At 31.8% G+C, this 13541-nt stretch overlaps 1 protein-coding gene across 1 annotated transcript; it reads right to left on the reverse strand.

Moving 5' to 3' along the window:
• Nucleotides 1-4188: 4188 nt before the first annotated feature.
• LOC124420072 lies at nt 4189-4833 on the reverse strand. The gene has a single exon (XM_046951791.1). It carries the CDS (start codon nt 4831-4833, stop codon nt 4189-4191), a length of 645 nt encoding a protein of 214 aa, XP_046807747.1.
• Nucleotides 4834-13541: the final 8708 nt, after the last annotated feature.

Raw genomic sequence — 13541 nt, forward strand, 5'->3', positions numbered from 1 at the left:
CCCACTATCCACGTGGGCATAAATTGAATATAGGTTTTCCTACGTATTTTTCCAGCTTTAGCTTCTGTATACTAGAAAGTATTCCTATTTTCTAAAAATTAGTAAATAATATTAATTTTAATCTTAATTTATTATAAAAACAACATTATATTTCTTTATTTTTTACAATACATGGATAAATTAAACTTTTTTTAATAAAATTTTCCTATCCGCACCTTTTTTAAATGTGAGTTTTTTTGACAGTTCATGTAAGAAACTTCTCACAAAATTTTCTTACAGAAACACTTTAACTCACAAACTTCCAATTGGTATTGGTGGTCTTCTAATGGTGTTCCTTTATTTATTAGTTGGTTGTTGATTTTTTTTTTGTTTTTTTTTTCTAAATTTAAGATTTGTTTTAATAAGATTTGTTCAAATTATAAAAAAACCTTTTCGGACTGTAAAATATCTCGATAAAAGTACAAGACCGGTAACTTTGGCGTTTAATTCAATGTTTATTTTTTCAAAATGATTCTTATATCTAATTGACAATATAACAGTTATTGACAATACTATCTGATTTGCCAACGTTGAGTCAAAATGCATGGGTAATTTGCAGAGATGGAGTTCAAATTTATTATGGCAAAACAATTGTTGTTCGTGACTTTAACTGTAATATATTTGACATTGCAAAGTCTTGTGCCATGCGTTCGCTATGCCATAGATGTAATTTGTCTTTAGTTCATAATTCTCGACCCTCGCACTTTGATATTGCGCACGGTTCCACTTCGTTAATTGACTTTTGGTTAGTAAGTGATATTTTTTTCTGTATATCTCTCTCATCAAATTCAATGCCCATCAATTTCTCAACATGTATTAATATTATGTTCTTTTCATAAATGGCTGAAAATGTTAATAAGTGTTATGAATATCGCGACTTTAAACTTAGTTATTGGGATGAATTACATTCGAAACTCATTGACTATAAATCCTTTCAAAACCAAAGCCATTATGTTTGGTCCTACTAATAGTTTTTTTTTTTGCATTAATTTGTATTTAGATGGTGTACGTGTTGATTTTGTAGATCGAGTTAAAATTCGATTGGTCTTTGTTAATGTCACATATTTTTTACTGGTACGTGTCTTAACATTTAAGAAAAGTTAATCGTATGATTAATATGGTGGTACGTTTTATTTATAATGTTCAACGTCGTGACCATATCTCTCAATATTTTATTCGCTTTTTTGCCTGCACTTTTGATAAACTTAATATGCATCGAAATTTTGTACTGTTTTACAAAGTAATTAAGGTACGTAGACCGTTGCCTTAATACAGTTCCTTCATGTTTTTGCGATCTATAAGAAAGAAGAATTTTGTGAAAAATCGTTTCTAATTGCATATAGGGACGATTGCATAATGTACTGCTGTACATAATTCAGTTTAATTTACGCACGAATTACGAATGAATGAGTGTCATCTCTAATTTTTATGGGGTATTTATCATAATCAGCTGTTTTCTTTCCATTGGCTGGAAACTAAGAGCAAAGCAAAATGAACAACAACAACGCTAAACGAAATAAAAAACAAAATACACAAGGCATCTAAACCAACAAACATCTAAACATACATAACGAAAAACACAGAAAAACAAAATAAACAACGCAATGAAACCAACCTTCATCCAAAAATACGAACAGAATTCACAAAAAAAAATACACAACTCAATGACGCCAACAGCATCCAAACATACAAAACGAAATACACAGCTGAAAAATCAAATACATCGACACAAACGTGTACATCTTTTTCTTATTTAGCAAAGCATGAAAAAATATGACATTTTTGATGAATTTTTCAGAGGTTGTCTGGGATTTTTGTTCATATCTCCGGTATGTATGGACCGATTTTGCTGATTTTAAATCCTCTCGAAAGAATTTCTAACAGAAATATTGAAGATTCGGATCTGCCGATATCTAGGGTCCTTTAAAAACTGATTTCAACAAACACACAGACGGACATAGTGTAATCAACTCCGCTACCTATAAGGATCCAGAATATATATTCCTTATGGGGTCGGAAAATTATATTATGGAAATTACAAACGAAATGGTAAAATTATATATACCACCTATATATAATGAAATTACAAAAAAATCAAGTAAATTGAAAATATATAACTTAAACTTTTGCAATAATCTAACCCTTCAAACCGTACCTCCCGATTTGGGCTTTTAATGCCATAATTACGTCAAATATACTATTATCATTAAAAATTGGCACAAATAAGTTTTATATAAGTATAAATGATACTTCATTGATTTAATAATTCAATAATACAGATTTAGTTTTTTAAACATGTTACTCATAGACCAACAATGTTACTCATAGACCAACAATGTTACTTTAAGAATATACAAAAAAAAGTATGAATGTATAGTCGGACATTGCCGACTATATGATACCCTACACCAGTCAGTATGTTAAAAAAATGTTAAAGATAATAATTATTTACGATACCTGGAAAAAAGTCAAAAAGTCGGAAAAAGTCGAGAACTCGAAAATTGTGGAAACAAGTCAAAAATAGTCGAAAATTTTAAAAAAGTGGAAAAAAGTCAAAAACACTAAAATAGTCTGAAAAACTCGAAAAAAGTCAAAAGAAGTCGGAAAAAGTCGAAAAAGTTTCATTTAATTAAAAGTCGTAAAGTCGACCTTTAATTAAATAAAAAAGGTCGAAAAGTCGACTTTTAACTAAATGAAAAAAGTCGAAAAAACAAAAAGTCGACATTTAACTAAATGAAAAAAGTCGAAAAAACGAAAAGTCGACTTTTAACTAAATGAAAAAAGTCGAAAAGTCGACTTTTCGTTTCAACTATAGAACCCTAATCGTGAGTATTTTATGGTCTCCACCAATAAAGCATAACCGCACTTGAGGTGATACGAAAGCACGAGGTTAATGTAGACAACATATAACTTTGAACAGTTATATGAAGTTATGCAATAGACCAGTGCGAGCGAAACGCAAAACTGTCGAATGTCAGGCAACAAACACAAGCTTGAACGCGTTTAAGAAATAATCGCGATGACGCGAGAGTTGAATTACGACTGCATTTTGTTTTTCTGTGTTTTTCATTATGTATGTTTCGAGGTCTGTCTGCATTGTGTATTTTGTTTTTATTCCGTTTAGCGTTGTTGTTGTTCATTATACCCTACACCACTTTAGTGGGGAGGGTATATTGGGTTTGTGCTGATGTTTGTGATGCACAATAATATTGGTCCTATACCCACCTTAATGTATACCAATCATTTTCTGAGTCGATTTAGCTATGTCCGTCCGTCATGTAAACATTGTAGTCAAACTACAGTCCGCAATTTTCAAGATAATTGAATGAAATTTGGTACATGATCTTCTATATTCTAGGGTCAAGCCCCTCTAAAAATCCCCCATAAAAATTTTACTTAAATATCCACAGTTTTATTAAACAATAAATGGCTTTAGTATATCAGAGGCAAGATACAATTCAACTTAAATGCTTTATTATGAAAACTAAATCACATTTTATTCGTGTACAGGTAGGGTATTATATGGTCGGCCTCGCCCGACAATAATTTCTTACCTGTTTTGTTTTGACTTTGGTGTAATAATAATGTAGTCGGACAAAAATTTAAAATTTATGAAACTAATATGTTTAAAATACACTATGGTGAAGAATATATAATATTCGACACAGCCGAATATAGCACTCTTATTTTATTTCTAAGGTCCCCGGAAAATAGCTTTAAAAGGTTCCCCTCTGCGAAGAGTTTTGAATCAGAGTACATATTTAACTTCCTTCTGAAACAATGCACGCTTCTTTATACTAAGTTTAAGTCCTTCAAGGTTCTTCAAGTGATCATCAAAAGTCTTCCCCATTACAATTATGTCGAGGTACACCAAGCATGTCTTCCAATGAAGTCCTTTTAATACCCGTTCCATTAAGCGCTCACATTTTCTGAAGCGCATTACATTAAACTGCCATAGTCCATCACTAGCACTAAACGCTGTCTTTTCTTTGTCTACAATCTCTACTTGCCAATATCCACTTTGCAAATCCAGAGTATCATCAATTCTAGGTAACGGATAGCTGTCTTGGTGACATCATTCAGCTTTCTGTAATCGACACAGAATCTTGTGCTGCCATCTCTCTTCTTAACTAAAACCACAGGCGAGTTTCAAGGACTAGAAGATGGTTCGATTACGCCGTTCCGCTCCATTTCGTTCACAAACTCCTTCACTTCGTTTCGTTTAGCAAAAGGAATACTTTTGAGAGTCTGATTTATGGGTCTCGCATCACCAGTATCTATTTGATGTTTCACAATTGCTGTTCTATTTTGGTTTTGACTATTTAAAGAAAATACAGATAAATGTCTTTTCAGAAATTGTTTGGCTTTACTTTTTTCTGACGCTAGTTTTTCTACCCATTTTTCCACATAATCCGCTAGTAACTCGTATTCTCTGATGGATTTATTGACAGGCTTTTCTACACAATTGACTACTGCCTCTGCTGAAGCACATTCACCTAGTTCGGAGTTTGGCTTGATTATTTTTTCATAGCTGGACAAGTTAAGCACTCTTACAGGAACTATTTTGCTTTTACAGGGTTTGACAAGGGCTCTAACTGTTATAATATCACCTTTTATTTTTGCTGGTTCTACTACCCATAAACTGTTGTCCTCACAATCTCCCTCCAGACGGGCCCACAACAAAACTTCTGACTGTGGAGGCGATTTTTGATGTTCAACATCAAGAGGAATTTCAACATTTCGCGAAATCATAACATTTGGCCCCATAAGCAATTTAATGCCATGTTTAATCATGAAGTCTGCACCAATGATAACCTGGTCCATGATATCGGCAACAATAAATACATGATATACGCTTTTCGCATTTACTTTACCATGGACAGTGGTAGGCGATGCTTCTGTGTCTATAGTAAAAATTTTCTTTTGACCATTGATGTACCCACAAGTTATGGTTGATAATTTTCCCGCTGGTTGTTTCTTGGTGGTGCAACCGACCTGGTACGTTTTCTTGGTGCTTTACAGTTTCGCTGGATATTACCGGTTTTACCGCAGTTATAACATTTGGTTTTGACTTTACTTTATATTTCTGTTGATCACTGGTACGCTTTCAAGAACTACTGAAGCATTTCCTTTTAAGGCCAAGATCAGATCTATAGCTTTTTCTGTTCTGGTGGCAACTGTATCAAACTGGAACTTAAACACATTGAAAGGTGTAGTGGCATCAAAACTTGGGGCCTTTATTTTACTAAAAGTTTCTGGAATAATTCGTACCGCTCCTTCTTAACATTGCAGATTATCCAGCACCTTTTTATCAATTCAGCTTTAAACTCGGCAAGAAGTTTCTATTTGTTTTCCAGAAGTTTCTCGTTGTTTCCCAGAAGTTTCTCGTTGTTTGCTTTAGAAGTTTCCTGAACTTCAGCAAATTTCTCCATCATAGCGGCAAACATTGTATTTAAGTTCATGTTGCTCGTTGTTGCACGAGTACATATCTCAGCTTCTTCTTTGTACTCAAATTTCTAAGTACCGATGTCAATGTCACGCCTTTTGAACTCATCTATTTGCCTATTTTGCAATTCTGCCTTATTAACGGCTGTCGGTAACTCCAACTTACTCAATTCGCGCCAATTAGTTTTTATATTACAACAACTCTTTATTTACATAGTGTCGTACACAAACACTTTTATATAACAATACAACTTATATAGTAGACTTTAACACACGATAGCACACTTGGCTTTATTAACTTTACTTAACGACGTTTTATAAAAGACTGACTGATTTGGTCTCTTGCCGGCATTATTTATACCTTGTTATCATCTTCTAGAGATTTCCAGGATATTCTAGCGACATCTTCCGAATACTTCTAGCATTGTGTTTTAACGATCACATTCTTGAAAGCACTATTATGTATATGATGATCACCCTGTGTCTATTTAAAAGCACTGACACTTAGTGTTGCCATACCAAATGTTACTTCAACAGATAGAAGTATCCGGAAATAGAATATTTCTAAACAAATGTTGTTTAGAAACATTCATAATGAATCTTAAAACAGGCCGTTAAGAACTGTTTAATTTAAATGCAAATACAATTTCGTAACAATATATTCATAATTTTTGATGTAAAATGGAAAAAGTGTTTTCGAAGAATATCACAGGATATTATACTTTTTAGCATGTAGTGACATCAAATTCTAAAAAATAACTTATTTTTCTTTTGAAATAACCATTTACTGTAGCTGTGTACTCAAAATTACGCTCAAAATCGAGAAAAATTAATAAAATATCTTGGAACACCGCTGTCCCGTAGACGTGAAAGTATTTAAAAACAATAGATCTATTAAATAGATTCAAAATCAGTGGAGGAAAACGAAGTCTCTAACAAGCAAAAAACTTTAAAATAGCGTTGAGGAAGAGCTAATTTGTTTATTGCCTAAACGTTTTGAGATTGACAATATGATAGTAATTTAATAAATGTAGAAATATCTTTCAAAATTGATGATACCAAATTAGAACAGAATTTTATGGAAGAAACCTATTTTATGCAAAACAAGTAGGAGGACCATGTCGAATCGTATATACCCACCATCAAATCGTATACAGTAAATGGAAAGCTCTGCTATAAACATTAGATGGATATTATTCTGAGAAACTTAACTTGCATGAAACACATTGAAGACAGCAGGCTATCTGTCAAAAATAAAATACACGCGTTTATATGAAGACGATTCTTTTGGCGACAGCACAGATACACCACTATTTTCTATTTTTTTCAATCACGAAACAGAAACAGTGTTGCTAATATAATAAAAAAAATTAACTGTATACCAAATATATATTTTTTTACTTTATTGGGAGATGTTCTGATAACCATATTGGAACTAATTAATAATACGTAAATTATTACTACATATATATTTTACTCAAAATAATAGTTTAAATCTTAACTGTATGCGGTTATTTTCTATTAAAACAAAAAACGATAAAGTAACTCCACAGAATTATACATTTAGATCATTTTACTTGTGTGCTCGCTTGATGTAGAGAAAAAGTGTGTACTAATTTTTCACCTTTCTGATTTATGTTTTAAAAGTGTTTGGTTCCTATTTCATAAATTTCGATTCAGCCGTTGTCTTAATAAGTAGCAAAAAATGTAGCAAAAATACAAATATTCCCTTTGCAGTTTAATTTGTCAAAAATATTGATATTTTTAAATTTAAAATTCACACAAATTCAAAAACATCATAACATTTTATGATTACAGAACAAAATTCGTTTCTTATATCTGTAAATTTTTAGTGAATAAGGGGGTAAGTTTCTTAGTTTAAAAGAAGTAAGAGGGCGGCGGCTCAAGCAACTAAATATAGTTCGGCGGCGGCTAAGCTCCGACTAGAAGCCGGTCGACTTCGACCTCTGATTCATTGCTGGTAAACATTGACGAGACGTAGATTTTGTTTTTGTTTATCGTAAAAAAAATTGTTTTCAAAAGCACTTGGGAAAAATTTGTGTTAGTTTTAAATTTCAAACTTACATTATTCGCATAAAAATTATTGTACAATAACTCACAATCTACTCTCATATAATTGAAAACGTTTTAAATACTTTTTTCTATTCATTAAAAAATATATTTGCAATACAAAAGGGAATATTATTTTATTTTAACAAAAAATGCAAATCATATTTTTTTGCTGTGTATTTTTTGTATGTATGGATTCCAAACAAAACAAAAAATACACAGCTGAATAAAACCAAATACATCTACACACACACATGTAAATCTTTTTCTATATTCAGTGTTGTTGTTGTTGCTTTTATAAAAATTTTTTGATGAAATTTTCAGAGGTTGTCTCGGATTTTTGTTCATATCTCCGTTATTTACCGACCGATTTTGCTGATTTTAAATAGCGATCTTCTCGAAAGCATGTCTAATAGAATTATTGAAGATTCGGATTTCGCCGATATCTGGGGTCCTTTAAAAACTGATTTCAACAGACAGACAGACAGACGGACATGGCTTAATCGACTCCGCTATCTATAAGGATCCAGAATATATATACTTTATAAGGTCGGAAAATTATATTATAGAAATTACAAACGGAATGACAAACTTATATATACCCTTCTCACGAAGGTGAAGGGTATAACAAGTAAGAGTGCTATATTCGGCTGTGCCGAATCTTATATACCCTTCACCATAGTGTATTTTAAACATATTAGTTTTAAAAATTTTTCCCGTCTACATTATTGCTAAACCAAAAGAAAAACAAAATGAACAACAACAACGCTAAACGAAATAAAAAACAAAATTCACAAGGCATCTAAAACAACAGACATCTATACACACAAGTTGTATGTGCGAGTCCTCCGGTCAATCCAATATCCAGTTTTCCCATGTCAAATCCGGTATGAATTGACAATATATAGTGGGAAGCATGAAGTGCTACCCTACTGTTTCATTTTGCTTTATTTAATAATTATTATCAAAGACCACCAAGATGGTTAATGTAAACAAAACGTTCGCATACTATGGATTTGGATTGATGGTACGATTTGTAACAATATACTCACCAAAGATGCCTTTATTCAAAAATGCACAATCGGCATCTTTATAGAAAGTAAGAATGTATTGGTACAATCAATACATTATTTTTAAGCTAGATTTAAGTATTGAATAAAATAAAAGAATAGAGATAAACTACACGAAGAACAAGCAAGTCGTTTTTCTTGGTCTCTCGGACTTTAAAATTTAAAACTAAAACTGGCGCAGTCGGTAGGATACTAGGTGAAAAATAGTATCCTTTAAAAGAAACCTAATAAGTTTTTAAAAAGTTTAATTTAAAAATAAAAACAAGTAAGAGTTCTATATTCGGCTGTGCCGAATCTTATATACCCTTCACCATGATGTGTTTAAAGCCTTTTGTACCTTTTGAAGAACGAAAAAGTACCAAAAAGTCCCCATCTATGGGTCCTCAGTTAATTCGGGCCATACAAACTTAATTACATGTTCCTAGGTTCAATATTGTAGAAATTGTAAAAAGTACCTTTTGAAGAACGAAAAAGTACCAAGAAGTCCCCTTTTACTGGTTCTCACTTAATCCGGGATATACGAACTTAATAACATGTTTCTAGGTTCAATATTATAGAAATTTCAAAAAGTACCTTTTGAAGAATGAAAAAGTACCAAAAAGTACCCTTTCATGGGTCCTTACTTAATCCTGGCCATACATACTTAATTACATGTTTCTAGGTTTAATATCGTAGAAATTGCAAAAAGTACCTTTTGAAAAACGAAAAAGTACCAAAAAGTCCCCTTTTATGGGTCCTTACTTAATCCGGGCCATACATACATAATTACATGTTTCTAGGTTTAATATCGTAGAAATTGCAAAAAGTACCTTTTGAAAAACGAAAAAGTACCAAAAAGTCCCCTTTTATGGGTCCTCACTTAATCCGGGCCATACATACTTAATTACATGTTTCTAGGTTCAATATTGTAGAAATTGCAAAAAGTACCTTTTGAAGAACGAAAAAGTACCAAAAAGTCCCCTTTTATGGGTCCTCACTTAATCCGGGCCATACATACTTAATTACATGGTTCTAGGTTCAATATTATAGAAAATTCAAAAAGTACCTTTTGAAAAACGAAAAAGTACAAAAAAAATCCCCTTTTATGGGTTCTCACCTAATCCGAGCTCTACATACTTAATTTCATGGTTCTAGGTTCAATATTATAGAAAATTCAAAAAGTACCTTTTGAAAAACGAAAAAGTACCAAAAAATCCCCTTTTATGAGTTCTCACCTAATCCGGGCTCTACATACTTAATTTCATGGTTCTAGGTTCAATATTATAGAAAATTCAAAAAGTACCTTTTGAAAAACGAAAAAGTACCAAAAAATCCCCTTTTATGGGTTCTCACCTAATCCGGGCTCTACATACTTAATTTCATGGTTCTAGGTTCAATATTATAGAAAATTCAAAAAGTACCTTTTGAAAAACGAAAAAGTACCAACCCCTTTTACGAAAAAGTACCAACCCCTTTTATGGGTTCTCACCTAATCCGGGCCATACATACTTAATTTCATGGTTCTAGGTTCAATATTATAGAAAATTCAAAAAGTACCTTTTGAAAAACGAAAAAGTACCAAAAAATCCCCTTTTATGGGTTCTAACTTAAGCCAGACTCCACATACTTAATTTCATGTTTCTAGCCAATAACAAAACATTTGTGCTGCTCTCGCTCTGCTACTCTTGCTCTGCTGCTCTTGCTCTGCTTTGCTTTTATAAACAAATTACAATAACAATATTTACCGTATTGTTATGTATTTTGTTTTTTGCAGTTTCTGTCTGAGCATGAATAAAAAATCTAAATTTTATATGAAATTTTCAAAGGTTGTCTCGGTTTTTTGCTCATATCTCCGTTATTTATGGACCGATTTTGCTGATTTTAAATAGCGTTCTTGCCGGTCGTATGTCTGATAGAATTATGGAAGATTCGGATCTCGCAGATATCTGGGGTCTTCTAAAAACTGATTTCAACAAACATACAGACAGACAGACAGACGGACATGGTTTAATCATCTCCGCTACCTATAAGGATCCAGAATATATATACTTTATAGGGTCGGAAAATTATATTATAGAAATTACAAACGGAATGACAAACTTATATATACCCTTCTCACGAAGGGTATAAAAAATAAATAAATATATATATATATATATATATATATATATATTATATATATATATATATATATATTATATATATATATATATATATAATATATTATTATATATATATATATATATATATATATATATATATGTATATTATATATAATATATATATATATTATATATATATAATATATATATATATTATATATATATATATATTTATATATATATATATATATATATATATATATATTATATATATATATAAAAAAATTTAAAGAAGTCTAAGTTTAAAAAAAAATAATTAAAACATACAAGTTTTAATCTAGAAACGTGAATGTTTCAATCTAAATAAATGAAAACATTTATTTCTTTAATAAAAACGTAAAAGAGTTTTATTAAGGGCGAAACTTTTAAATAAATCATTTAAACGTGAAAGTTTTAATATAAAAACATTTTTTTTGTTTTGAGTGAAATAATTTTGACTATAAATATAGATAAAATTAAAAGTGATAAATAAAGAAAAAAAACACACATTTTCCATCGCCTTGGAAAATAATAAAGTGCGGCCAAAGCACTTGAAGGAAGAAATAAGCTGGTTAGCCAAAAGACCAGTCATCCAGCAGTAACAACAAAACCAACAGTAACAACAAATCCAACAGTAACAACAAAACCAACAGTAACAACAAAATCAACATTAACAACAAACCAACAGTAATAATAACAGCTACAAACAGCATCAACAAGAAAAGAACGAACTTTTTGTGAGGTATAATAATTATTTTAAGTTTCATAAATAAATTAAACCTTTTTAAAATAAAAGGAAATTAACTAGAAATTAATAATACAGAAAGCTAACATATAATTTTTTTTATTTTGTCGACTTTGGTGATTCCCAAGGGACCCTCCCTTAGTGCGATAGAATTTATTCGGTTCCCAATTGATGAGGGACCGATATATACCATATTTTATCTGAAACCCGTATTCTTAAAAAGGAACGGATTACGGAAGGAATGGTATATATATGCGTATAAAATTAAGTATATACTAACAATAGAATTTAGAATCTGATGTTAACGGAGTTTTGTTGAGGAATTGTAAGAAAGGAGAAGAAAGATAATAGAATGTCGTTAACATTGGTAGAAGGGTTACGCGAGGCTCGTAGCTTACCACCATTTAGTGGGTCGTCCGAATACGGTCTAACGAGCTATTTGCGTGACGTAAACACGGTGTTGTCCTTAGTGGGGGAGGAACACAAGGCAACGATTAGAGCGGTTTTAGCAAATCGTCTTCAGGGTAAAGCCTTGAAAGCGATTGAAACCTTAGTAGTCCCAACGTGGGAACAAATTATTGCCAAACTTAGGGAAGAATTTGGTGTAAAAGAATCGTTTTTGGGGTTGCGAAACCAAGCCATGAACGTAGTGGCTCTGAGCGTGGAGGAACTCCACCATAAGTTAAGTGAGATATTAAATCTCATGAACACTAAATATAGCCTTAATCCGGAGAATAACGCTATGTTTTCTCCAGATATAAATCAAACATTAATTTTTGAGATTTATTTAAATTCTCTGTCTTTGAATATAAAGACATTACTCATTAAAAATAACATTGCTACCATTTCTGGTGCACAATCATACCTCATTGAAAACAATTTAATGAAAGATGTCTACTTACGAAAGAATTCGTATACCAATAATTCCCGGGAAAAGAATTTCGATAAAGGACGAAAGACGGGAAATTATGGACAAAATTTCAATAATAGGTCATATAAACCAAATCCTCAAAACATGACCCAACCCAGTGGAAACAACTATGACAAAAGGGGTTCAGGTCAATACAGGAAAACTAGTTATGAGCAAAGAGGTTCAGGTCAATATAGGAATACTAGTTATGAACAAAGGGGTTCAGGTCAATATAGGAATACTGGATATGACCAAAGAGGTTCAGGTCAAAATAGACGTGTTGGCTCAAATAAGAATAATAACAGACCCGTACCAATGGAAGTGGAAAATATTAGCATGAATGAAAATTTTCATGTACCGCCTCCGGATCCCAATTACCGATAGTATTACTAACAATCAATAACATTAAAGTTAGGTGTTTAGTTGACAGCGGGGCTGCAACTACGTTGGGCGACTATGGGATTTTTGAGGGGTTGTCTTTGAAAAGAAGACTTAGGAATAAAATGAGATTAAATACATTAACCGGCACTAAAATGGTGGATGAAGAGGTTATAGTAAATGTCCCTTTGGAGTTTAATGCAGGGGATGAAACTATGTCTGTCAAACTTGTTCATTTAAAAAATAAGGCTTTCGATTGTATAATCGGAAATAATGTGTTGATGCCTATGGGTGTCATAATAGATTTCTATAATATGAGACTTTGGGTTAATAATGTCGAAATATTGTTCTATTCAAAGCCAGTTGATATAAGCTTTGACGAAATTGAAACTTTAGAATTGCAAAACATAGACTTTGGTAACATAGATTTGCCAGAACATTTGAATAATGAAGAAAAACGCAAATTAGATGTGTTTTTAAAGAAAAATATAGCTACATTCTATCAAGAAGGTCTAGCTCTGACAACAACTAATGTGGTTAAACATAGTATTGTCACAACATCGGATAAACCGGTGTATTCAAAAATATATAGGTACCCTAAGGCACACGAAAGGGAAAATGAAACCCAGATAAAAGATATGCTAATCCAGGGAATAGTTAGGCCGAGTAAATCGCCTTATAACTCACCCTTATGGATAGTACCGAAGAAACTGGATAACGATGGTAAACGAAAATGGCGTATTGTCATTGATTACCGAAATCTA

This window comes from Lucilia cuprina, chromosome X (assembly GCF_022045245.1).
Source record: "Lucilia cuprina isolate Lc7/37 chromosome X, ASM2204524v1, whole genome shotgun sequence".
Taxonomy (NCBI): domain Eukaryota; kingdom Metazoa; phylum Arthropoda; class Insecta; order Diptera; family Calliphoridae; genus Lucilia; species Lucilia cuprina.

Bases quoted from the DNA above. Each gene is read 5' to 3' on its own strand.
- LOC124420072 (XM_046951791.1), bottom strand. From the start codon at position 4,833: ATGATTAAACATGGCATTAAATTGCTTATGGGGCCAAATGTTATGATT.